Source organism: Pygoscelis adeliae, unplaced genomic scaffold, assembly GCF_000699105.1.
Source record: "Pygoscelis adeliae isolate BGI_AS28 unplaced genomic scaffold, ASM69910v1 Scaffold166, whole genome shotgun sequence".
Taxonomy (NCBI): domain Eukaryota; kingdom Metazoa; phylum Chordata; class Aves; order Sphenisciformes; family Spheniscidae; genus Pygoscelis; species Pygoscelis adeliae.
The window spans coordinates 3,726,067-3,750,746 of record NW_008825156.1 but is presented as its reverse complement, the minus strand read 5'-3'; the positions used below and the strand labels follow the sequence as shown (position 1 = coordinate 3,750,746).

At 39.1% G+C, this 24,680-nt stretch overlaps 1 protein-coding gene across 1 annotated transcript in view; it reads right to left on the bottom strand.

Moving 5' to 3' along the window:
- ABCC8 (ATP-binding cassette, sub-family C (CFTR/MRP), member 8) overlaps window positions 1-24,503 on the bottom strand; it is an 82,931-nt gene extending 58,428 nt beyond the window's left edge. The window contains exons 1-8 of the mRNA XM_009328610.1: window positions 24,405-24,503; window positions 23,438-23,640; window positions 20,627-20,748; window positions 14,586-14,752; window positions 12,105-12,347; window positions 11,043-11,231; window positions 4,382-4,546; window positions 2,220-2,375 (exon numbers count right to left, since the gene is read on the bottom strand). Of these exons, the coding sequence (XP_009326885.1) occupies window positions 2,220-2,375; window positions 4,382-4,546; window positions 11,043-11,231; window positions 12,105-12,347; window positions 14,586-14,752; window positions 20,627-20,748; window positions 23,438-23,640; window positions 24,405-24,503 (1,344 nt within the window). The remainder of the gene's footprint in view (window positions 1-2,219; window positions 2,376-4,381; window positions 4,547-11,042; window positions 11,232-12,104; window positions 12,348-14,585; window positions 14,753-20,626; window positions 20,749-23,437; window positions 23,641-24,404) is intronic.
- Between the last annotated feature and the right edge of the window lie 177 nt (window positions 24,504-24,680).

The following is a 24,680-nucleotide window of genomic DNA, read 5'->3' as shown; positions in this document are numbered from 1 at the left end:
ACTGAGCTGTTGACCACTACCCTCTGGATGCAACCATCCAACCAATTCCTCACCCACCAGACAGTCCACCCATCAAATCCATACCTCTCCAGTTTAGAGAGAAGGATGTTGTGGGGGACCGTGTCAAAGGCCTTGCAGAGGTCCAGATAGACGACAGCTGTAGCCCTTCCCGTGTCCACTGATGTAGTCACTCCACCATAGAAGGCCACTAGGTTTGTCAGGCAGGACTTGCCCTTGGTGAAGCCATGATGGCTGTCTCGAATCACCTCCCTGTCCTCCATGTGCCTTAGCATAGCTTCCAGGAGGATCTGTTCCATGATCTTCCCAGGCACAGAGGTGAGACTGACTGGCCTGTAGTTCCCCAGGTCTTCCTTTTTCCCCTTTTTAAAAATGGGGGTTATGTTTTCCCTTTTCCAGTCAGTGGGAACTTCACCAGACTGCCAGAATCCAGATCTCCTGATGGCCAGCAGTCTAGCTCCTTACTCTTTGAAGGACATTCATATAATTTATATAATCACCTGAATGGCTCGCTTTTCTTCTCCATTTCCAGCTTTTTAATGTAGTGTTCTTATATGCTCAACATCTTATAGAATAAAATCACTAGTATCAGATGTTGATGGACACAGGAACTCCTAAGCAACACTCCTAAAGCCGTGCTAGAAACTGACTGGAAATATGATCTGCCAGTTGCAGTTCATGTACAGTCTCATGAAAATGATCTCATTTTGGGCAAGAGCAGGCAACCCAAAATGCAAAGCTGCCGGGTAGATTACTTGCAGCTTTCTGACTTCCACACCAGCCAAATCAGCCTCTGCAGAGGGCTGGAACCAGACCACCATTGTGACACAAACACAATGGAGTTTTCATCATATTTATGAAACTAAATGATACTTTTAGAAAATACTGACTGAATTTAAACTCTGCTGACTCTTTTGTTTGTATTTACTTTTAGCATTGAAGCACTCTCAACAAAAATACACCGAGTAGCTGGAAGAAAGCAGAAAGAATTGGAGGGTACTGTATTATATCAGATGAAACTACGTGCTTTACTGTCAGTTTTCTCAGGAAATTCCTAAATGGAAATGCAGGAGGTTTCTATGGTTTTGTTTAAGTACAGGCTCTTCCAAACTAAGTAATTTGCGCTTTCCTACTGTTTTAGTAAGTGTGAATTTGAAAAATTATTGAAGGTTGCACTGAGATTGCTCTGATCTCTTACTCCTCTGTGTCTGCTCTACCCTCTTACTAGCATAAACTTAAATTAATCACATGGCCATCCAGTGAGATTCACCACTTCAGACTCAGAGGAATACTACCTCACTGAAAAAAGACTAGTTTTGATCAGACTAGTTTTTCGGTAGCTCCGCAAGCTCATGTAACACAATGCACAGTGAAGGAGGTAAAAATACCGTGTTTCTGTGTTGGACATTGCATACAAACTCCTGTTTCAGTAAGGGAACAGGCTTAAGATTAATTTAAATCGATTGTGAAAGTACCCTCTGAGATGGGACTCTGCTTTCCTCATCTTAAAGACTTGATAAGACACAGTTGTATTTCACTGGGCACTACACATGCTAGAAAGCTAGAGGACATGGGAACCAGTAGTCACCAGGCGATTGGGCGATTCAGAACAGTGATCTGCTCCGTGTCATGCATGTGGGAAAGGAGATCGAAGGGATGACAGTGGTATTTAGAGACAGGAGACTAAAGACACCAGAGAGGATAAAGTAGCAAAACCATTTCACATAACAAGTGAATCTGTAGAATTTTGTATGCTGGAATTTGTCATCCATGAGGCAGCAGTGGTTTTAAGAGGTGTCCAAAGGATCATCTCTAAGCGATCATATTTTTTAACAAACTGATACTTCTCTTGCTTCTGCTACGATTCAGAAGACAAATGATTGCAATACATTCCAGTTAACTCCCCTGATGTAATAAATGAATGCACTGGAATAACATAACCCGCTGCACCCTATAAATTCTTGTTACAAATGCAAAGCATATTCGGCAGCAGCCAAGATCCTAATACAATCCTAAATACCTAGAGTCCTGTCACAGAAGTAAAATATATTACATACAATGTTTCTAGATACTAACAGCTTGAATCTTACTTCAGGTTATTCTTTAAATTCTTTAATATCTCTATTGTCATAAAATTCATAAGCAATCAATCGCTACAAACTGATGCACATTAATAACAAAAGCATGTTCAATCTCCTTACCTGTACTGGCATAGCCCAAAGGTTAGGGCAGAGGAAAAAGAACCACATCAGCTGATTTGTGTCTATGGCAACCAGGTTACAGATCTGGCCTGCAGTCATCTCCCCCATAGACATGTTAGAGGTTGAAAGTTGCATAATTTTATTGTATATTTTTGTCTGAAAGAGAAATCAAAAGGTGTTAATATACAGAAATAAAATAAGGTTTCTAGCTCCAGCTACACAGGTGTAGTTCAGCATGTTGAGGGAAACGAATATTCCCAGTACCTTGAATGAAGAGCTTGAAGTTTGGCCTTTTGTGTTATGAAGAAACATTTTAAGCTACTGTCTTGCTGTTCACTCACAAAAAGCACAGTGCAATTAGGTACATAATGGTTGTCTAAGTACTTCCTTTTTGCATCCATGTCGATCCATAAGAGAATGAAACCTTTACTGCCCAAAAGGCCCAAGAACCACATTAACAGCTATGATTTATACCTCCAGCTTCTCCGTGGAGTGCCCTTGCTTTAATTAGTGCTAATAAAATAATATAGTATTACATTCAACATATATTAGTACATTATAATCCTTGTTATTTTTCTCTGGCAATTGACTCGGATCCCATTCAACCTCAGAACCATGATCCTGGCTGAGAATGTTGCTACATTGTGGCTGGAGAGCTCAGTCCCATTACAAAATTCAAGTCACAGACAATTAATGTAACAGGTCCCATTCTGTACTGAATTAAGTAGTTGCCTCAGTGCAGAATCAGGCAGCACGTATAAAAGTAACTTAATACCCAATAATGAAAGTGTACTTTTACCAGCCGGTTTGGTAAAAGGCCACACAGTGATGTTTTGCGGTCATGAGACAGCTGACAAGAGGCACCCTGATTCACTAAGCGCCTTCAGATCAAGTGCCAACCGTCCATCATGAAGCATAAAGTCATACAGGGCACATTGAACAGGTGCAGGTTTACACAAGGGAAGAAGAAAAGAGATAAAAGATTTAAAGAAAATTCAAAAATTATAGGGAAAAAAATGTACGAAAATACTGGCACAGAGACTGCTGTTAGCACTAATTCTGTTGCTTAAGAGTGATGGCTAGAAATTTTCCAGTTTGAACAGTCTGACTGCCGGTGTTATCTGGGCCTCTGTGTAATATCTGGCACAGAGAATACAAAGCTTTTCTTAAACAAAATTGATGGGAATGTAGCACTATTTTCCAACAACTCCCCTTTTACACTTGCTGTGGTCCATGTATTTTTCAGTTAGTTGCAGCTCTTTTGCTTGATATAAGACATGCAATTTTTTAATATGTATTTTGGGTCAAATTTTTATTTCTTTAGGAATTTTCAGCTTCACGCTAGTAAGGGAAAACCAATGGATGGAATCCAGAAGTCTGGCAGCTGACAAGTGCTTCCGAGGGTAAGATCAAAAGAGGATTAAACAATTAGGCTGGTACTGAAATCATCCATCTATCACACAGACTCTCACAGGATCTACGTAGTTCAGTGGATAAATACTTTAACTTATAAGGCTGGCTTTCAAGCTGTCAGAGGGTAGGTTTCAGCCAGTGCACGTGGCAATATTCACATTGTAGTCTCCTTTGCAGGCACAGATCTTTGTATATGACGTAAAACTGATCTGCTGTTCGCAGTTATACAATGATTATGGACTCCATTTTACCAATCTTACTTATGTTCAGTAATTACAGACTCCGCAATGCCTGGCAGATTCTGTGGCATGAGCCATGGAATAAGACACTACTCCACGCATTAGGAATACAATCTATCCTTTTGTACAAAGCATACTTACAAGACTTTTTAAAGCTGTAATATTTGCATGGGATGTTACAAAAATGCACCTTTGAGGTGGGAGAGGTGTAGTTCACAACCTAAATTCTTTCAAAAGTTACATTCAGTTTTACTGTCAGCAAATTTATGCTCAAAGGTAAGAAGAAATACAGCATTAGATATTACAAATAAATGTTTATATAAAATCATCAAATAAGATGCAGAGGAAAGAGAATGGAGGTTTAAGTTAACACAATCTTTAATGGCAACTGTTACATTCAATACATTTAGGAGAGAAGCGTTTCAGAATTTAACGACTACAGTTATAATTTGTATTTACAAATACACATATGATTGTATGAAAACAGGTTAATTAATAATATTTGGGTACCTGTATCGCGCCTCTCAAGTTGATTCCCGTTTCAATAGCAACATAGTATGATGCTTGGAGAAACGTCCTTTGCAATAGAAGGGTAAAAAATAAGAGTACAGCCAAAACATAAGCATTGGACAGGAACTCTTGAGACGAAATAAAGAAAACACCAAGAATTTTAGTCTATAAAAAAAAGAAAGTCAGAAATCAGGTGCAATGGTAATTTAGTTACCAGTTTTGCATAATTAATAAGCAGAGATAACCACACCTTATTATTTTGAAAGTACTCCCAACCTGATCTGAAACCCCATGGTTTATCAATTCAAGGGAACAGTCATATAATGTGCCAACTCAGTAAGCTTTATTTAAATGCAAAATGACATTTATACGATTTCTGATATCCTTCCAAAACTCTAGGACACTTTGAGTAACTCCATATGGTCATTTGCTAAAAGATGTGCACTGCCTATTGACAGAAAGGACTAGTTAACATCCTTTCAGAGAAATTAAGTCTCCTTATTTTAGCACCTCAGGTTACTGAAGACTACAATGACCTTCACAACTTGCCAGAAACACATCCTTCCAACTCCTGGAACTATGCACATTATTTTGGTTTGCAGCATCCAACAGGTTTGTTCAGCATTTTTATTTACTGTTATTACCTCCTAGCAAGTTCATGAGATCAAAGTGCATTTTGAAGCGTATCTATAGTTTACCGGGAAAGCAGTGCATTTATTTTAGACTATATTTAAGAAGCAGACACCTTTGGTGCCACAACTAGTTGAGAGGCTGGCTCACCTTGGGAAGCCTTATGAAACTAAAATGTCTCTGCCTTCCTCCCTCTCCCCTTGGCTTCTTCAAAATTTTGATTGCTGGCTTATGCTGCCATTAAAGGCAAAAATAGGAAGAAGGCTCTTTCTATTCCCACTCAGAGGGCTTCTTGTCATTTACACTCCTGCTGTATTCCTTCCTCAGCACATTTCTTCTTGCCTACATAGTTTCTTTGCTGTTGACATTTTCAAGACTGCTATAACACATAATAAATTATATTTCACAAACTCTCACTGTCTGTACATTTTACTACATCTGATCTGCACCTTGAAGCTAACTGTTTACAGAAACACCACATGACAAGTTAATACAGAGGCTAAACTTAGTTTTTCAAGCTGTGGTTTTATAAGGTGCAGCTGAGCCAGCTGAAAGAGGAACAGACTTCTCCCTACCCCTAATTGCACCTGGGTTGCTCCAAGCTGCATGCTTCTGTTGCTTACTGTGTGCTAGTTTGGGAGCTTATTGGATCTCTTCCTGAGCCAGTTCAAATCACTGGCAGAAGAACATCAGCCCAGAAAAAATATCCACTTCTTTTCTTTTAGTTCAATGGGCCAAAGCAGACCACAAAGGTGGCCAGCTGGTGCCGGAGCTAGAGCAAAGGAGGGAACAGGAGCAGGGGTGACAAGGAATGTGAAAGGAGGAAGAGCAAGTCCTTTCAGCAGTGGTGACCCAACAGGTCACTGCATCTTCTTGAGGAAACAGAGCCTCAGGGTATTTTTTCCATCTCTTTTTACTCCATCTTTTGAGATTCATGATTGCTCCTGCCAACAGAGTAGTAGGCACACTACCTATCCCCTTGACATCATTAATTAATTAGGTAATTAATTAGGCTTAAAAGCAGAGAAATGTATGCTTACCTTTGCAAACAAGTAAACAAGATAATGAGCAAAATAGTTTTTGAAAGGATCCTTTGTTTTACTCCATGAGAAGAGTGCACACTTACAAGAACACATTCAGTACAAGTTTCCAACAGTGCCTCCCACCTCACATAGCAATACTCCTTCTCATGAGAGGCAACTAGTCCGATCTGTCCACGCAACAGTTTAACCATCTGTTGAGGTGCCTGGAAGGTCATTCATCAACACCAGAGAGTCATTCTCCATAAATATCTGATCACTTCCAAATGAACTGTGGTTGACTCTTCTTCAAACATTGGCCAAATTAAGAAGCTGTCATAGGACTTTTGTCTAATACGCAACACAGATGGACTCGTGGATTTCTTAGGTTTACTCCCTTTTCCCACTTATGTGGCATTTGTTACAAGCTACTGAGATTCAGACCAAGGCTGGACACAAAGAAAAGCAAGTAATTATGATTCCATTCCTGTAAATCTTTCTTCATGCAAATGTTCCTTATTTCCATAAGGAGGCATCTTGATAGTCATATACCACTTTTATGAAGTATGCAGTGCAATAACTTACAAGAACACGGTAAATTTCCATCAGCAATGCTCAACAGTGCTGAGTTTCATGCTTTGAAAACAGGGAATAAAAACTATTTCATTCAATAATTTATTTCCTGCTCTCAAAGGTAAATTGTCAGACAATGATATTTTCCAATTCAGCTAGGTACTGACTTCAACCAGATTTGATGTACATAAACATTTCTACAGTCTGTAGAGCCACCAAACTAAATAAGGAATTAGCCCTCAGAGAAGCCCTCTGAGAAGGTATTCAAGCATACAGAGTCTTCAAAGTCAAATCAATAGAATGCAAGCAACTGCTGGCCATACTTGTTTCTTTAAATCTGTATCAAGTGCAAAACTCTGAGCATTTACAGTACATCAGCAATTACGTTCAGATAAAGAGACATTTAACTACAGTTTTAGTTATTTGTACCTTAAAGGGATTTTAAGCCCTAAATTATTATTTATTCCATAGTAATTCAAATAGACTACAGCAGCATTATACACTACAAAAAGTCTATGGTACAGTAAAAGTGAGTCTCTCTTCCAGATTATTTAGAGTCTTACAAGTTCAGCTTTTCAAATCAAGTTAACTTGCCTTTGACCCTTGCAAGATGTAACTGTGGTTGTAAATTTATTCTTGCTGTAACTCTGAAGAATAAGAAGGAAGACCCAAGGCTCTACATTTAGCCTGGAAGCTTTAGAAAATGTACCACAGGTCTGGAAAATTATAAGTACAACCAAGTCTTCTCCCATGCTACTTCTAAGGCCTTGACAGTGGAAAAGAAAAGAGAAATTCACAAACTGGCCAAGTCCATGGCCAATTAGATGCATCCAATTTATCTTTCAGACTCTTTAACATTTACGCTCATAAGCATAAAGCATTAGGCATGTAAGGTGGAAGAACTGCCCCTGGTGCTTAATTGTAAAGTTTAAGAGCCACCTATTGTTTCCTGTGCAGTGTATACATACTCAAATACAAAACAGAATGCAAAACAGTATATATCTGCAAACCTGGTGTTTCTGGAAAAAAAAAAGAAAAAGCACATTTGGGGAAAACCAGGATCATTTACATTTGTGATGTTTTTACCTCAGACATATCTTGTTAACTTGCAACAGTGAGAATCTTTCCTTTGAGCTACCCTTTCCCAGGTCAGCTATTATTTTAGCAGTTCTTCACTGGGATTTCTTTTTATTTCAGTACAGGGTCATCCAGGAAAAAGTGGCATCTCTAACACATTAAAAACTAAAAAATCTTCTTATGAAGGCAAAGCTAGAACAACATACAAGTCTACGACACTGATCGTGATCGTCAAAGATGACAGCAAAGAGAAAGGCTAAACATTATCACAACCATGAAGGTTACAGATCGTGCTGTATTATATCACAGGCAGTAACAGAAGCAGCACAATTTCAATGCTTTCCTACATATACATCTGTCTATTACTGCTAATTACTGTAGCTAATACCACTTTTTACTGTACGTAAAAGAATACCATTTTTTACACAGTCATGTTTTGACAAATCATGCTTTTCTAGCAAAGAGATTTTGGTGCAGTGTTGATTCACATCAAAACATTATATAATAGACAAACAAGGAGGAAAAGTGAGATGCATATTCTCGTTATTTCTCCTAGTACTCAACCCAAGAGAAAAGGAGGACTTAAACATACATACATGAACATCACACACACACTTGGTGAAAGCACCAAGATATTTGCCAAGTCTCAGATGCATTATCAGGCCATTATGGTTTACAAAGTCACTGAGCATCTATGTGTTTAAACTACAATAGTTGTCTAAGTACACTTGTCAGCCTGCAGGAAACACAAGGAAATAACTGAACATCTACTGAACCTTTTGCATATAAGGCAAATAACCTTGTCTGAGAAGTTGATGGAACTAATTAGAAGTTTTATGTTCAGAAATGGCTTTGGGGACATTCAGTGTCCCACCTTCCTGACAACTTCAGGATAATACCACTTTTTAAAAGTGCCAGTAGGCTCTAACCAGTAAAAGGCCAAGCAAAAGGCCACTATTTAAATACTTAAAGACCCTGAACTCACAGTCTTAAATGTCAATACTGGGCCTTTTGCTACACTGGGACCTATGACTTCCAGAGCTTTTTAAATAATGAGTCTGTAGGTTTGATGTATCATTTGAATGTGTTATGTCAGCAGATATTCCTAATACTGGAACTGCTAATCCTAACATTGCAATGTGGAAGATGCTACCAGCAAAATATAAAGGTTATCATTCTGTCAGTCTCTTCTTCGGTGTGAAATGATTATCACTCAGAGAAATTCATGTCATAAAAACCTTCCAGGGTGGCCATAAATATTGATACTGGAGTTATAAATAAACAGGAAAAGCGTGACAGAATTTAAGATGCTGTCATGCTTTGACTAACTGCGGCACTAACTAAAGCAGTTAATGCTGCCTGTGACACCCATGTGATCTCAGAGTTCCAGCTCCGCGGCAGTTTAGAACTGTCACAAAGGGCCTGAAGAATAGAACAAATATTATATCTTAGGATTTATCTCTTTGCCTTCAGTTTCACAAACAGAATTTCTGTTTGAAAGACACAGTTGACTCATTACTACATCTCCTCAACCTAAACTATTTAAAACGAAGAAATGTCACTTTAAGGGATGGGTAAAAGATGCTCTCCGCTGTACTCACAGCTTACTTTGCTTGTCCGATTCTGTCCCGCTGTAAGGCAATTCTTTCCAATGCCCTCAAACTCAGCAGCACATCAGACACAAACAGTGTTTCCCCCCAACTTATCTTTGCCTTCGTATGACAGTGTTTTAGAAGGCTTGTTTCCCACACCTATGTAGCTCTCAGGAGCAAGCAATTAATAAGGCAAGGTTCTCCTTTTTTGATTCATTACAAGTAAGGATATAACATTCCTAGCAGTACAGTTAGTGTATTTTTTTTCCACAGTAGACCCAGTTGGCTATGGATGTGCATACATGTGGGAGTTTTCCCGAACACACCAGTCTGTTTACAGATGGTTTGAACAGAAAGCCTTCATATGTTTTAGAAAGATATTTCATCTAATCCAGCAAAAGCAATTTCCAAATGTAAAAGTAATTAGCCTCTTAACAGAAAAACAATGTGTATAAACCAGGTGAAAACAGAAGGAAAAGCCTCTTGGGACCTTTTAGCAAAGGTAAAATACACACTTAAGTGTCACTCATGGACAATCACCACGAGTGAAAATCACCATAGGTGATCCCCAAATGGTGTAAATGACAACAATGATGAGGCTACCACTCAGCTAGACACAGTGAGGATGTCAAGGCTGGATGAGACTCCATCCAGGGCCCATCTGCACCAGACATGAGCATTTTTCAGAGGAGCACTAGCTAACACTTTAATAGGAAAATTAAATAGGATAGTCTGTAAATAATGATTCGGTATAATTTCAGATGAAACAGTGTTCCAAACAAGTTATCAAGAAGCAGCTAAAAAGCTTCCACAGTACTTTGCTGCAATATAGCCCTATAGTCTTAATTTTTTCATTTCCTGCCTTAACTGGTTTCCATTGAAACTGCTTGCTATATTAAGTTTCCAAATATTAGGATAAGGATTGCAAAATGGATAAACAATTAATTTTAGCCTGAGGCCTTTGTTAAATTTTCTGCAATGCATCTGATGTATTTCAATATGTACAGTGGACCTAATCCAAAGTGCACTTGCGTGAATCGGTATATTTCCATCAGCGTCAACAGAGTTTGGAAATAAAGTCTTATATCAAACAGTAAGTAGCTGCAAAAATAAAGTGAGCCTTCTCATAGAAATCCAGCCTGAGTGACCTCACCTTATAATGAGAAGAGGCTTCCCGAGTCTTTCCTTTTTTTTTGTTTCCTTAGTTAATCAAGAAGTATGTCTGTTTCTTCTTGGGGAACATTCATTTAAGTAGCGTTCTTTAAAAATATGTTTCAGTCAATCTTTCAAAGCCAACCTCCCCAAAGACACTAGTGGAAATTCTTTGTCAAAGCTAAATTATTTGCCATTTTATTGCAATGACAAAAGCCTGCTTTAATCCTCTTTAGACATCACTCGTTTTTGGAAATGAAAAGCCAAGCCTATTAAAAATACACTTTTTCCTTCCCAAAAAGCACTCAGTCACATACTTGATTCAATCTCTACTCAAGACTGTGCCTAAAATCCTTATGATACTAGTGGGATTCTGAATATGCTTCACCATTATCCTGAATGAGATTATTTTCCAGAATGCAAGCCTGACTAGACGCATAGGTGATGTATTTTGCTCCCCATCAAGGTATAAATGTGGGTAAGAGGCAGTACATACATACTGTCATTTCTACCATTCAGAAATACGTTGCAGAGTCACTTTCTTTACTGAGGCCAAAGAATACATAGTCATAGCATTACTTCTTTGAATCCTCTATTTTTATGACATTTTGACAGTACCTGTGGGCGGATGGTGTTATTTCCTTTTCCAACATTGTGAACAATCCCAGAGATGCAGAGCGGACCAGCAAATCCAAGCAAGTCAGCCAGAATACGGAACGTGCTACTGAGAAGTAAGGGTCTTCCAAAAGCACAGCAGAGAGCACGCCAAATTGATCTCGATCCTTGTGGAGGTAATGACCTTTTGCTCTGTTCAGAATTAAAAAAAAAATAAATTAGTAAGGATTATGTTATGTATTAACCTCAGGTCTGATAAATTATTGGTGTTTTGACCCCTCCTTTAATTCATTGACAACCAGTTGCAATCTTTTAGCTAGAAAAGCACAGGAACTACAATTAATGTTTCATTTGTTTTTATAGAGTCAAAACAAAGCATTAATTTGTACTCTCCTCCACATCACAAAAAGAACCATTATTTCTTTCCTACCCTTAATAGGGATCAAATAAGTGTGTTGTTTGTGGCTTGCTGGGGGAGAAAGAAAAAAAAAAAGAGGGAGGGAACTGACAGGTTTTGTGTTCCTGTGAACATAGAGACTGGAAACCTACACTGTTTTTAGACAGAATGCAAAAGACTTCTCTTAAAATCCTGAATACACTCAGCTCCCACCAGGGCGTCAAGCAGAATTTGAGCTGAGGTAGTTTCAGCCCTGAATTCTCCTACAGACAAACTGTAACTGAAATACATGGAAAAAATAGTCCTGTGAGGCCTCATTAATGTTGACCCTACAATTGAATGATTCCAGGGTCTTTTTAGGAAGAATGATAATGGGTTCAGTCAATACAATCCATAATTACTTTCCACATCAAAATAGAGGCCGTATGGATTTTACATGCATTTAACCAGTAATGTGTTTGACATGCGTGTTTAGGTAGAAAAATTTCATTATTTGTACGAGGTACAACTGAGTATGTGATCTCTTTGTATATGGAAAGCTATGCTAATGGATACTTCGTTTGCATCATGTCTGTTTATATAATTTTATATCATGCTCACAGCATAAAAAGTAATGAAAAACGTAAGCGCTGAGTAAGCAAACACACATAACTCCATGCTTTGCATACCTTCTGTGCTTCAAAGGCCTCATTAAGGCGAATGTAATTGGTCAGAGCTCTCATAGCAATGGGAAGCTTGCCTATGGTTTTCAAGTCTATTGGTTTTTTATGGGCAGTCTTGATGAATGTATTCATCCACCAGTATGTCCCTTTGGATAACAGATTCACAAACGGCTGTAGGAATCGAACACCAAGGTCCTGGAGATCCTCAGGAGGTTTAACTTCTTTAGGAGTTTTGAAAAAAACATACCTCTGAAATTCAGAAAAATACCAAAAGAATCACTCTAAACGCATAGAAAATAGAAGTCCGCAAAGAATAGATAAGAGATACAGGACATAGCAGATAATCAATGAATCAGGCTTGGTTTCTCAAAAGTACTCAAGGAATTTAGGCATTCAAATTCAACCAATACAGCAATCCAGTTTCCTTGGTACTGGGGAAAATCAGAGACATCCAGTCTAGAAATAAATCAGCCTAAACATTCACTATTATTTTGTTTATGGGGTACAAGTTTACATACTTGTAGGAAAAACCCCTCACATTTCAAGTAGTACAGCCCCAGCCTCCTGCTCTGAGTTCCAGACCGCACAACATGGGACATACTAGCTTAGGCACAGCCCTGAGGCTATCACAGTGATTCACCTTCCATACCATACTGCCTCACATTCTGTTAGCTCAGAACATGGAGCTACCTCTGCTGTCCTGAATGGGTCTGGGAAACCACTGAACTGGAGAGTGCATATGGCACTAACAAATGTTTTCATTGGCTTAAACGTCGAAAGAGCAAGGTTAGACTGCTGATGATTTCCTGTTGGCAAGACAAAATTTTTTCAGACATCGCTCATTTTTGGGAATGAAAAGCGAAGCCTCTTAAAAATACACCTTTCCTTTCTGGAAAGTCCCAAATCACATATTTCATTCAATCTCTAACTCATGACTGTACCTAAATCCTATTAATCTTAGTAGGATTTCTGGCTATGCTTCACTGCTATCTTTTCTCCAACCATAGTTGGAGAAATACTTCACAGATCCTAGAAAAAATGGTGATGGAGTTGGGAAAGGCCATCTAGAGAAACAATGGGAACAGCAAAAGGAAAGGAGAAGGTACAGTTGGGATTGAAAGTCAAACAAGTCAATCTTCTGTCTTCTGGAAGAAGATGGAGGAAGGCAAGAGAAAAAAGGTGAGGCCAATGTCTGCTGTTTCTGCTGCGTAGAGGCCTCACCCCTTACTTTCATTTTCTACCCCACCCCCCACCTCGCCCCTCCTCCCCCTCAGCAGTGGCCAGCTCTCCCTGCATCCCAATCCCTTCCTTCAGCAGCTACAGCACCAAGCCTGGTTCTCCAAACTCTGCCATAGACATAATAGGCAGTAAAAAATCCATAGTGCTGGCTAATTCATTTTATGCATCAATGACATCCTTTAATAATGTAATCCAAACAAACAGAACATAGAAAAAGATGACAATAGTCAGCGACCATTTTTTATTCTTCCTTGTGGCCTATAATTCCACAGTGACTAAATCTCATTTAATTATGCAGTTCTATTATGAGGAGGTTTATGAGCAAGTCTCTCCGATATCACATTTGAATTTCACTTTTCCCGCAAACCAATCCACTGCTTTTCATTTATGAGATAAATACTGAACATCCAGCATTGAGGTTTTTATTACTCTTTCTTTCAAAAATGTTACTGAAAAGTCTGCTTTTAGACATATTTTTGTCCTAAGTTATCAAATAAACACACAGACACACAAAATCCCCCAAGAAAACCACAAAAGAACAAATATGTGACAGATGCAACTCACATTGCTGAATACATTACTGGAAAGAGTTCACATACTAATGTGAGGGAAGGAGCAAGAAAATTTACATGGAAAAGTTTCTTTCCCTCCTGAGACTAAGTTTAATTTGTGCACACAGTTAAGTGAGGGACAAGTGACGGGAAGAACTTTGGCATTTATCTATCCAGCAGTCTCCAAAGACATCTCCCAGTTTGGATTATGACTGCAGACACCACAGAGGAAAAAAAAAAAAAAAATATATATATATATAGCTGGGAGGCTAGATAGCAACCCCAGTTGCCCCAATAAATCACTTATTGTGATTGTCTCCTGGACAATAAGAGATGTTATTTGTGTGTCTAAGACATTCTCTGGTAGAGCAGACAACTCCTTTCACCCAGTCCTTCCTTGCAACAGGAATACTTGTTTCTGATGACTGAAGCTGTGAATCATAGTAGACATTTTTAAAACAAAACTTGAACAGATGAAATTCATCTTAATTTAGCTACAATGAAATCTGGCATCTTTTTAAATTATGGATTCATCTGGCCTAATAAAGTTGGGTTAACCTTTGATTCTCAAAAATATTTCTAAGTGGATTTTTCTCTCTCCTTTAGAAATGCATTTCACAGTAAGTACCCAGAAGGAGGAATAAAGAAAAAAAACACAACCAAAACACAGGAGGAGACTATTATGATACTAACTTACCCTCACCCTGATGACATTGATTTCTACAGCTAGTAGCATTCCATATAGAACAACCAGGAGTCCTGTGAGGCAAAATCGAAGCTGAGAAAATCCAACCCCATTATCACAGAACTTTACAAATTTGATGGTTTTAGTTATGAAAGCTAAAGTCCAGTAGAAGAGCAATGCTGTAGGGGGGAAAAAAAAGTTAATCAGCTCCACAGTTGCAAAAATATACAATAGCAGTATTAAATATTCATTCAGAAAGAATGTAACAAGAATGCATAAAACCAGAGAGCGGCCTTTGTCATGTCAAAACAGAAGCCTAACTCAATTCCACAAACATGAAAATATTAAGATAATGTTAGTTCCAAATTCCTTTCCTATTAGATTTAGTGTTATCTGGAAAGTTTCACAAAGTGAAGTCTGCTGAAGGAAATTTCCATCTGTTGTAAACATGTGTCCATATGATGAGTTCAAGGGAGGGAGTTGCCCCACAAGCGAAGGTGGCCATGAATGATGCTCTTCAAGTTTGGTTAATGCTACAAGACTGCTATGAATTTGGCTTGAAGGAAAATTCATCTCATTCCCCCTGCAGATCCCTAGGATGTAGGCAGGAACAGATATTAAAATATCTTCTCCAAACTGCTGCTGCTCTATTGTTCAACGCAAATTCCATATATTTAATTTATAATGCAGATACATAGGCATATCAAGGAAGGATGTTCTGGCATTTGTAGAACAAAGCTTTAACTTTTTAGAGTTCTACCGAACTTCTTGTCTAGAAGTGCTACTGTCAGTTACAGATAAATAATCCCCGCAATAAGCTCTGGTGATTTGAAAAACACACTCCATACCATTCACCACACCATAAAACAGCTCCTGTTCCCCATTCTTAAGGAAATACCTTCTAGGGTTATGTTCTTTTACATGAATCTTTCCCTGCGGCTGTATCTGCCATAGTGCAACAGCTGGAAGGCACTCTAACTGCCAAGGAAAACGTGGATATGCTTTCTGAGCGTCCTGCTGCAACACCAGAAAGTCTTCAACCAAGACATTAGCAACTGCAAGTCTAACTTACAAATATGGATAATCACCAGGAACGCACACAAACTTCAAAGGATTTGTGGCGTTCCAGCTACCTTGAGGCACCCTAGAAAGCCCTATGGAGATGTACTGTGGGGCTACCCTTTCCAAGCAAAACTAAATTCAACATGGAGAGTCTGTACGGGATTTGGGGCTGCCAATCCTGCTTCTACGGAAATCAATTTCAAAACTCTCATTTAAATGAGGACAGTAAATGGAACAGTACAGGAGCACTGGGCATTAGGACATTTGCCACGAGAGTATCTTCCTCTAAAATTAATAGGCCAGTTTGTAAGAAGAAAGCACTAACAGGTCAGGTATTTCAGCACTGTATTTTAGTGGCTAATGCAGTTGCAGAGAGGATTTAAGAAACATACTTACAGAATCCCTCTTATAAAACCATAGCCTTCTTATGTGAGGCTTCCTACCATCTTCCCAATTTATACTGCATCAAATCTCATCTCCTCATCCTGCTTCAGACTGTTTCCTACCTTTGAGGCACTATTCCTTCCTATTTGCGATGTGCCTGACTAAAATCTCACTTAATCCAAGAATACACTCCACATGGTTCTACTCCAAACCACCTTTATCTGTTAATCCTTGTGTTTTGTCTCATTCTTCTTACAATGGGCTGAGAATGCATCCTTCTCAGATTAAAGAGGATTTACACAAACATAGCACACTGAAAATCTGCACCAGCAGAGGACACCTGAGAACACAACCAACCCAACTGGTATCTATGTAGAGCTCTTGGAAGAAGAAATAAGAACTAGCAGAGCCATTCTCCTATTTAGGATTTAAATAAGGGTCTATGTGACCTTTTTTATTATTATTATTTTATGAGAACATTCATTTATCTTTTCATAGAATCATAGAATCATTAAGGTTGGAAGAGACCTCTAAGATCATTGAGTCCAACCATCAACCCAACACCACCATGCCCACTAAACCATGTCCCTAAGCGCCTCATCTACATGTCTTTTAAATACTTCCAGGGATGGGGACTCAACTACTTCCCTGGGCAGCCTCTTCCAATGTTTAACCACTCTTTCAGTAAAGAAATTTTTCCTCACGTCCAATCTAAACCTCCCCTGGCGCAACTTGAGGCCATTTCCTCTCGTCCTATCGCTTGTTACTTGGGAGAAGAAGTATCTAAGAAGTATTATCTAAGAAGTATTAGAAAATGCCAAACACAACGTTCTCAGGTGATAACTGACCTCCCACTGTCATACCTCCTAGAAGCAGCTGAACTTATTTAGCTTCTCACTTTTGAATACAAGTGTATATAATCTAACCTGGCAGATGTTCACAGGCCCCTCAGGATAAGGCTCCTTGGAAAATATAGTTATGGCTCTTTCTTTTAAGCTGTGTTTTTATCACCTGGCTGGTGAGTGCATGTTGGCTGAGAGTTTCTAGAAGTTATCACCAAGAACTTCCACTGGCCTGAACTGCCTAGTGATCAGACCATAAAGGCATGCTTTCATTTACTTGATTGCTTTAGATCTACTCTAGATGCCTGCAGCCTCCTAGACCTCGCTTTTCTTGGGCTTTGTAAGCTACCTCAACCCACAACACCAGGGTGTAGATTGTCACCTGGGGCCAGACCACTGAAAATTAAGCAATGTAGAACTCAAACTGTTCTACACCTTTACTGGATTAAGCCCAAGATCTGAAAAATCATGCACTTAACTGGATGGGATTTAATTAACTAACCTGTGTCTGTTTGAAGAGACATTTTGTGTACTAAGCAATTAGCATTATTTTATATGGTAACAGGAAGTTCCATTTTAAACAATAAACTAATTTCAAGGTAATTAACTACAATGTCAAGGTACCAGAAATTTAAATTAGAAAACTAGATTACTGTCAAGAATGGTAAGGCAGTCCTATAATTATGATTGGTTAAAAAAAGACAATTTTCTTACATCAAAAAATTCATATGTGTTCCCATACTACTATCCCTTTCAGATTAAAAACCTCAAAGTCCTACTGTTATTTCATATTTTTCTCCTACTGTTTAATTTCTGATGTTTGCTGATCTATAAAACAAATAAATACTAACTTAAAAAAAGTGCAATCAGATGCTACATATTACATGTTTTGAACGTCGAAAAAGCTAGCAGATTTTCCAGTTCAGTATGAAAACTATTCTAAAATGTGTCCTGCTAAACTGTACAACTGTTATGCATTCATTCTGTGCAAAAAGCACCAAAATCAGCATTATTACGAGAGTCCCCTGGTAAACAGCGCTACAGTGGAAAAGCTTTGTTTGTTGAAATATAATTACAGGTCAAAACCATACAGAGAAAAACAGATTCAGACCAAACTGTTCCAATAGTTTGGACACTCAACTGGGATCCTGAACTCAATCATTAGCTTCAGAGAATAAATATTCCAAACCTTGTCAACTTTTTTTGATAAGAGGTAGTAAGAATGGCTACTTCAAAATATCCAACAGCCTGGGCGTAAAGCTGAAAGGCAGGATCAGTACAGGAACTTTGCGTCCCCGTCTTGCTTACCCCAAGGGAATGTGCTAGTCTCCAGGTCTGTTATGGTATCTGCTTCTTGAAGAACTACAAATCGACTTGGTTTCTTTAAGGTACAAAGTGAAAAAGATTTAAAAAAAGAAATAATCTCAAAGTTTCACAGGATTGGAAAACAGAATTAATGAACAGACCCTTAAGGGTCTTCTGCACTGCATCAATGAGAGTTTCCCCACTGGATTTAGTAACTTTTGGGTAAGGCTCTGTTAGCCTTTGCTTTATACGGCTGCCAACTCTTTGCAAGTGTAGGCATTGATCCTGCAGCTGAGACAGATGATGCCCTGCAGTTAGGCGGAACTTCACTGATGCTCAGAAGCAGCAGCAGATGCCACATCAGGTCATTTACTTTGTGTGTGTAATATTAGATCTCTATAACATTTTACTAACAAAGAACCGTCTTTTGGTTTCCTTTCTCATACACTCAGCAAAAGTTTATCACCAGCTTTTCCTCATGGTTCCCATTTACCTCAGTTGTATTAAGCTCTAAAAGAAAGCTGCTTCATGGCTGCAGTGCACTCTAGGGGGTTGATAACTGAGCAGAGGTATAATTTAGCTACCTCATACTGGCTAATTTGCATAAAGTTATTATCAGCTAGTTCCAGTTGTCAATACAGAGTAGCTGCAATTAACATTGAAAGATGACGACCCTCACAGTTAGATAACAATAAATTTGTGCAGTCAAGAATAAAGGATGGAGACTTCCAGAAATGTCTGTCTTAGGTTCTCTCACAAACACAGGACAATGAAAAGAAAAACAAAACAAAAAATAAAAGAAAAATCAAAGACCCTCAGCTTGTGAAGACTTTGGATTAAAATCAAGACCAACTAAGCGGGAAAGACTGTGCTAGTTTGATTTTCTTTTTTGCCTCAGCTATTAGATTTTCTAAAGGAGTCTGTTCCTCGGAAATTCTTGCAAAATGAAAATTCACAATTATTAACTTTAGCATCAATAACACTTACTTAAGTGTTGGTATTCATTGGTATAACTGTTTATTATTCAAATATTGTCCAGAGCTTATCCAGCATCCACACTCTAAAATACTGAACAAAATTATCATAAAAGAAATCTCTAGAGAAGGGATTATGCAAAAATGGGTAATCAACTACCAGCTATAAATTTGTGCTACATGTCAATGATTTAACAGCAGAAATGTGGTAGCAACACTAAATTATTAAACACTGCATTATACATCTGAAATAACAAAAAAAAAACAACCCAAGAAAATCAGTGCTTGCTTTCCATAGGTGACTGTAACAGCCAGCAATGCTTTCCTGAGACATAACATCTAGTCCTGTCAGAAGGCATTAGACTGTGTTGACTTAAAAAACTCAATGACCCCACCTGGTTATAAAAGACAAAAAAGAACCTACTTAAGAGAAGAGTACAAGAAGAAAAGCAGTCCCAAATGAGAAGACATAAAGGTTGCCAAGCCTGGATAGAAATCTGAAGTTTTTGAAGAGGAATTTTTTTTTTTTTACAGGAGTTTTACAGGCTCCTTCTGCAGAAGAGGATGCTTGCTTACCACAACATGCAGTTCAAAATAATCTCTAATATTTAAAAGCATTCTCAAATCCAGTTGTTACTGACTTTTTACCACCTGACAAAAACCAGAACAGAACTTTGATATACAAAGCTACAATGACACTAGACAAACCTTAGCAGGATCCATTAATACAAAAAACCAGCTCAAACAAAATTTGATGAGCCAGGACCACCAAAGAAATAACAGCTAACAGGACGACTAAACATGTAGACATCCACAGTCTGCAATCTACTTAAACAGTAGAGAACACGTCACCAACTGCATGACTGTCAGCAGTAATGGATTTTCTATAGTTAGCTACAGTTTATTTACAATCTTGCAGAAAATATATAGTATACTAGGTATTTCTTATACATAGCATTTTCCATCCAAAAGGTCTTAAAGCAGTTTACAAAGGAAGTTTTAGGAACAGGAAGCAAGAACAAGCAGGCAAAGTTATATATCCAGGGTCATACTGGAAGTCAGTGATGTCGTTCATTTCCCTTGACTCCCTGCATATTTCAACAGACCACACACACGAAGACGGCTTCAATCTTACATCATGCTTCAATGCAACATGCTGACAAGCAGGGGGATTTGGATAGCTTTTAGAGGTAAGAGTTTGATGTGCTACTTTTCCCACAAAACCAGTTTTTCCTAGAGAAGCCTTTGGCCCACTGGATCCCTGAGAACATCATACAGAATACTATTAGAAGTTAAAAGCATTGAAAACAATGAACTGTTTCAAGAAAACTCAGAACTGAGTCTGGCAATGGCAACCAGCAGACCAGAATATAGGCGTAGCTTTATCCACACAAGCTAGCACCAAGACTGCAATGACCTGTCACAGAATGAACAGACACACAGCACCACAGTCACATTTCCAAGTCTTGTAAGTTGTGAGACGTACCGATTAACAGCTTCGGGAAATTGGATGTTTCAATATTATGGTAATAGACAACCGATGTGATGGCTGCCAAGAATGCCATCCCAGCTGGCATGTACAGGTGTAAATGGCGCGATTCTGAAACCCTTAAAAAGAAAAAAGTGAACAACTATTAAAATCAAATCCTCTTAGGTATTTAAATGTTTCCCTTTTAATTTATGACTTATATCCTGTACCCAGCCTGACGTAGGATTTTCTAGAATGAGTTATGGACGTAAAGCTCTCTGATTTTCAATTGGATTTATGCTCCAATTAAATCACATAGCTGGATTTCAAATTCCTCTCCTGTGCTGAAAATGAAATGCATGTACTCCTATTTCCTACTGAAATCAATAGGAACATCGTTTAAATTAGGATAAGCAGCTCAGCTCCAAAATGAGAAAAGTTAATTTAAGCTAAACTAGTTTGGGATCTGTCCATCAAAATACGTAGATAAGACCAAGTGACAGCACAGTAAGGTTTTTTTACAGAAACCTTTTGTGGAAACGTTTCATTTTCTTCTTCCAGTTTGGGAGAAGGAACAGCACCACAGCATGGGAATTACTTACAGTGAGTTCTGTTTTCAGTGACTGCAAGCCAAGAAACAAAACCTACAACACAATCGTATACCCTTAAGTTTTGTCCTATAAAGTGAAACTCTCCTGACGCTGCTTCAGGTAACAGCAGAGGGGGTCCTGCCAACTACAGCCCTTTGCAAATATGGGAATTCTTGGGCAATGCTGTTGGTTTGTGCAGAGGTGGGTGGAACCATGTTTTCCCCTCTCTCCTCCTACTTGCCATCTTCTCCTCCTCCCCTTTTCTTTCTTTCACAAAAGTAATGGGATGTCCTGTGCTGTCAAGAGGTACAATTTCCTCTGTCTCCAAACCAACTCCAGGAAAAGAGGCACCAAGAGAAAGTCTTCAGGACACAAACACTCAGGGAAATTCACACCTTGTCCTCTGAACCTCATGGAAAATAAATTAGCATCTCTGGATTTGTTCTTGCTGCAGCAAAAGCTACCTTTGTGTAGTTTGGAGAGACAAAAGGGGCTGTGCTGTCAGGGAGCTGGAGGTCTTCACAGGACGTTGCATGTCAGAGCAGAACATCCCAAATGTCTAAGAGATCCATAGGAGCTCAGGAGGACCACTTCCTGCACCTGTACTAGGAAAGGAAAGCCATCCCTCACATGGACATTGTGGAGAACTCTGCAGAGCTGGCTGGAGCCATGCTGACAACCTGTGGCATAAACACTTAACTCCTCTTGTTGACAATGAGTTGCATGTATATACAGCAAAATGAGAAAAGATTCTCCAGTCTCTGGATTCCTAGTAACGCCAGGGTTTTTGTACATCAGGGCTGAATTCTCAGCAAGGAAAAAACCAAGCAACAGGAACAGATTTCTTCAGACAGCCTAAGCTTCAGTAGGTAACACTGCAGGAGTGGGAGGGTTTTTTTAAATTTATTTATTTCACAGACAGAAGTTGCTGGAGTTTCCCCAATGTAACCATATCTCCAATAGGCTGCATCTATTGCTGACGTGTCAAAGCCTTTGGCACCCAATTGCTGTCAAAAGGACTTACTGACACAATCCATTTTGGTCTTAGAAAGCTGATGAGCCTCAAAATCTGCTTTTATTCGCTAGAGCAATGGCTAGCCTGCTGAGTGCTCGGGAGGCACGATTGTGGGTTGGCACTCCCCCACTAAAGCTAGGAGCTTTGATTCTCATCAGGTGACGCTTATTACTTCACAGCAGTATTCTGAGTCAAGTTAAATAGCAAACATAATGAGGGGGATTGGTAAAGAGCAAAATAAAACAGAAAGCTCAAAGCAGGAGATTTTGCTCTGAGCATCCCACACCCTGAAAACTCTGAATAAGCATGAGAAAAATTCCTTTTTTAAAAAAACTGGCATTGAGAAACATCCTATTTATATATGTTTAAGAGAAGTCATAATAATAATGATGATATCAGCTTCTACAGCAAAATATTGCAGTGCCTTTTACACTGGTTGGTGCGTAGTTGTTATATAGACGGCTAAACAGAGAGGTTTTGTTCTATTAAATGAGGAGCTTCAACTTTATAATCCTTGGGTTGCAAATTCATAATAGTTATGAAAATCAGACCTTTCTTCAGAGGAAGACGATCGTAGTCATTGTTATACAACATTAGCTTTTTTCATGAGAAATCACTCTCCTGTACCACTTGTTTCACTCGGAATAATTTTTCCCCACAGATTACTGTTTATAGACATCCTAAGTTGAATAACAGATGATGGATCAGCTCATATAATGTGAGCTGCTCTGCTCAACGTAACAGATCAGATGTACTGCACAAACATCAGAAGAAACTCTCTGGGGTGTGGGATAAGGCCAGTAGATCCACTCCTTTTATTAAGATGACCAGAACTCAGTTTGCAGGGAATGGTATGACCTACTGTGCCTATGGGAGCTCTGCCTGAGTAAGGACTGTGGGACTGGGTCCTTGGACATAAAGTATATCGCAAAAATGTCACCATCTGCTTGAATTGTTAGGATTTATCTATGATTACTCTTTGGAAAGATAGTGTCATTAAGCTGAACTAAAAATGATTAAGGTCAGTTGTGCATGTGTACATAACTTGGCAAGGTCCGTGGAATTTCTGGTACGAGGTCAGTATGTTAATCACCAAGAATACAGATTACATGTTTATAACCACAAGGAATATGGCCTAGATGAGAATTTAGACAGGGGGAAAATACCTACCCTGAAACATTTAAAATGCTCAGTGCTATCAGGAGAAGGTAGACATACACTTACCCATCGGACACTATGCCCTCTGCAATTTCACACACCAGCACAAACAAGAGGATAAAAGTCAGTATCCAGCGTAAATTGTGGCCAGGAAAATGAAGCCATGTGCTATGATGTATATGTACTTTGGAACTCTGACTTCCCCATCCTAAACAGGAAAACAGAATTATAAAGAGCTTTCTTAACAACACGAGTGACATACAAAGCTTCTGCAAACAGAAAAGCATATACTTAAACTAGTGTACAAAAGTTGACGCAACGGCGTTGTTAAGCATGCATGTATTATATCAGAACTGTGTTCTTATCACTTCATACAGAATAAAATCAACAACACAGACAGGACACAGCCTTAAATTCCTATACCTCTAACAACTTACTATCAAGTAATTACACGCATTAAACATTTTTCAAATACGTTAACAGTTTAAATGAACAACAAATGAACATTTTGACAGATATGCACAAACACTATAACACATACACTATTTTTTCTTCCCTCACTGCATTTAATTAAAGAATTTACACCTTATCTTACAATTTTTTTTAAAAGTAACTCATTCTCTTGATCTAGATAAAAATTAGCAACGCTGAGAAAAGCCAGATAAACACAGATTATCCCGAGCAGTTCTTCAGCTGACCCCGTTTTAAAAGTTGTGCTGTTATTTCAGCACCAGAACTTTTATGATCAACAGAAGTGAGTGTTAAGTCACACAGCTCATGCCACGGCTATCTAGAGGCCAGGCCAGGCTGAGCAGAATGGTACTCAAAGTAGTAACAGTCGCATGTGTTAAACCACCGGGCCACCTACTGGCAACCCCAGTTTTATGTTATCAAATAATATCCGCTGCAGATATGGCAAGAACTACAGCAGCCGGGCAGCCCTCCTAGTTGTTACCAGTAACGAGAAGGGCTGTCCGGCCGCTGTAACTCTTCAGTAATTGCAGGGAATATTCTTTGATAACGTAAGACTTACTTGCCGGGTTTTCTGGTTTTTAATAGCACATTTATTTTCGCTTCCCGCGCTGCTAGGCAAAACCTGCAGGCAAATCCTACAGCCTCCTCCAGCATCCATCCAGGCCCTGCGCAAGGGGGGTTCACCTGCAGGGAGCCCCGCAGGCTGCCCCACTTCCAACAGTCCCTGACAGAGAGAAACGGGCAGCGCTCCCAGGAGCGGAGAGACGCGCGGTAGCGGGCGGGGAAGCCTCGGGAGCGGCGGGCGCGGCGGCGCCTCCCGACGTGTGCGGCGGCG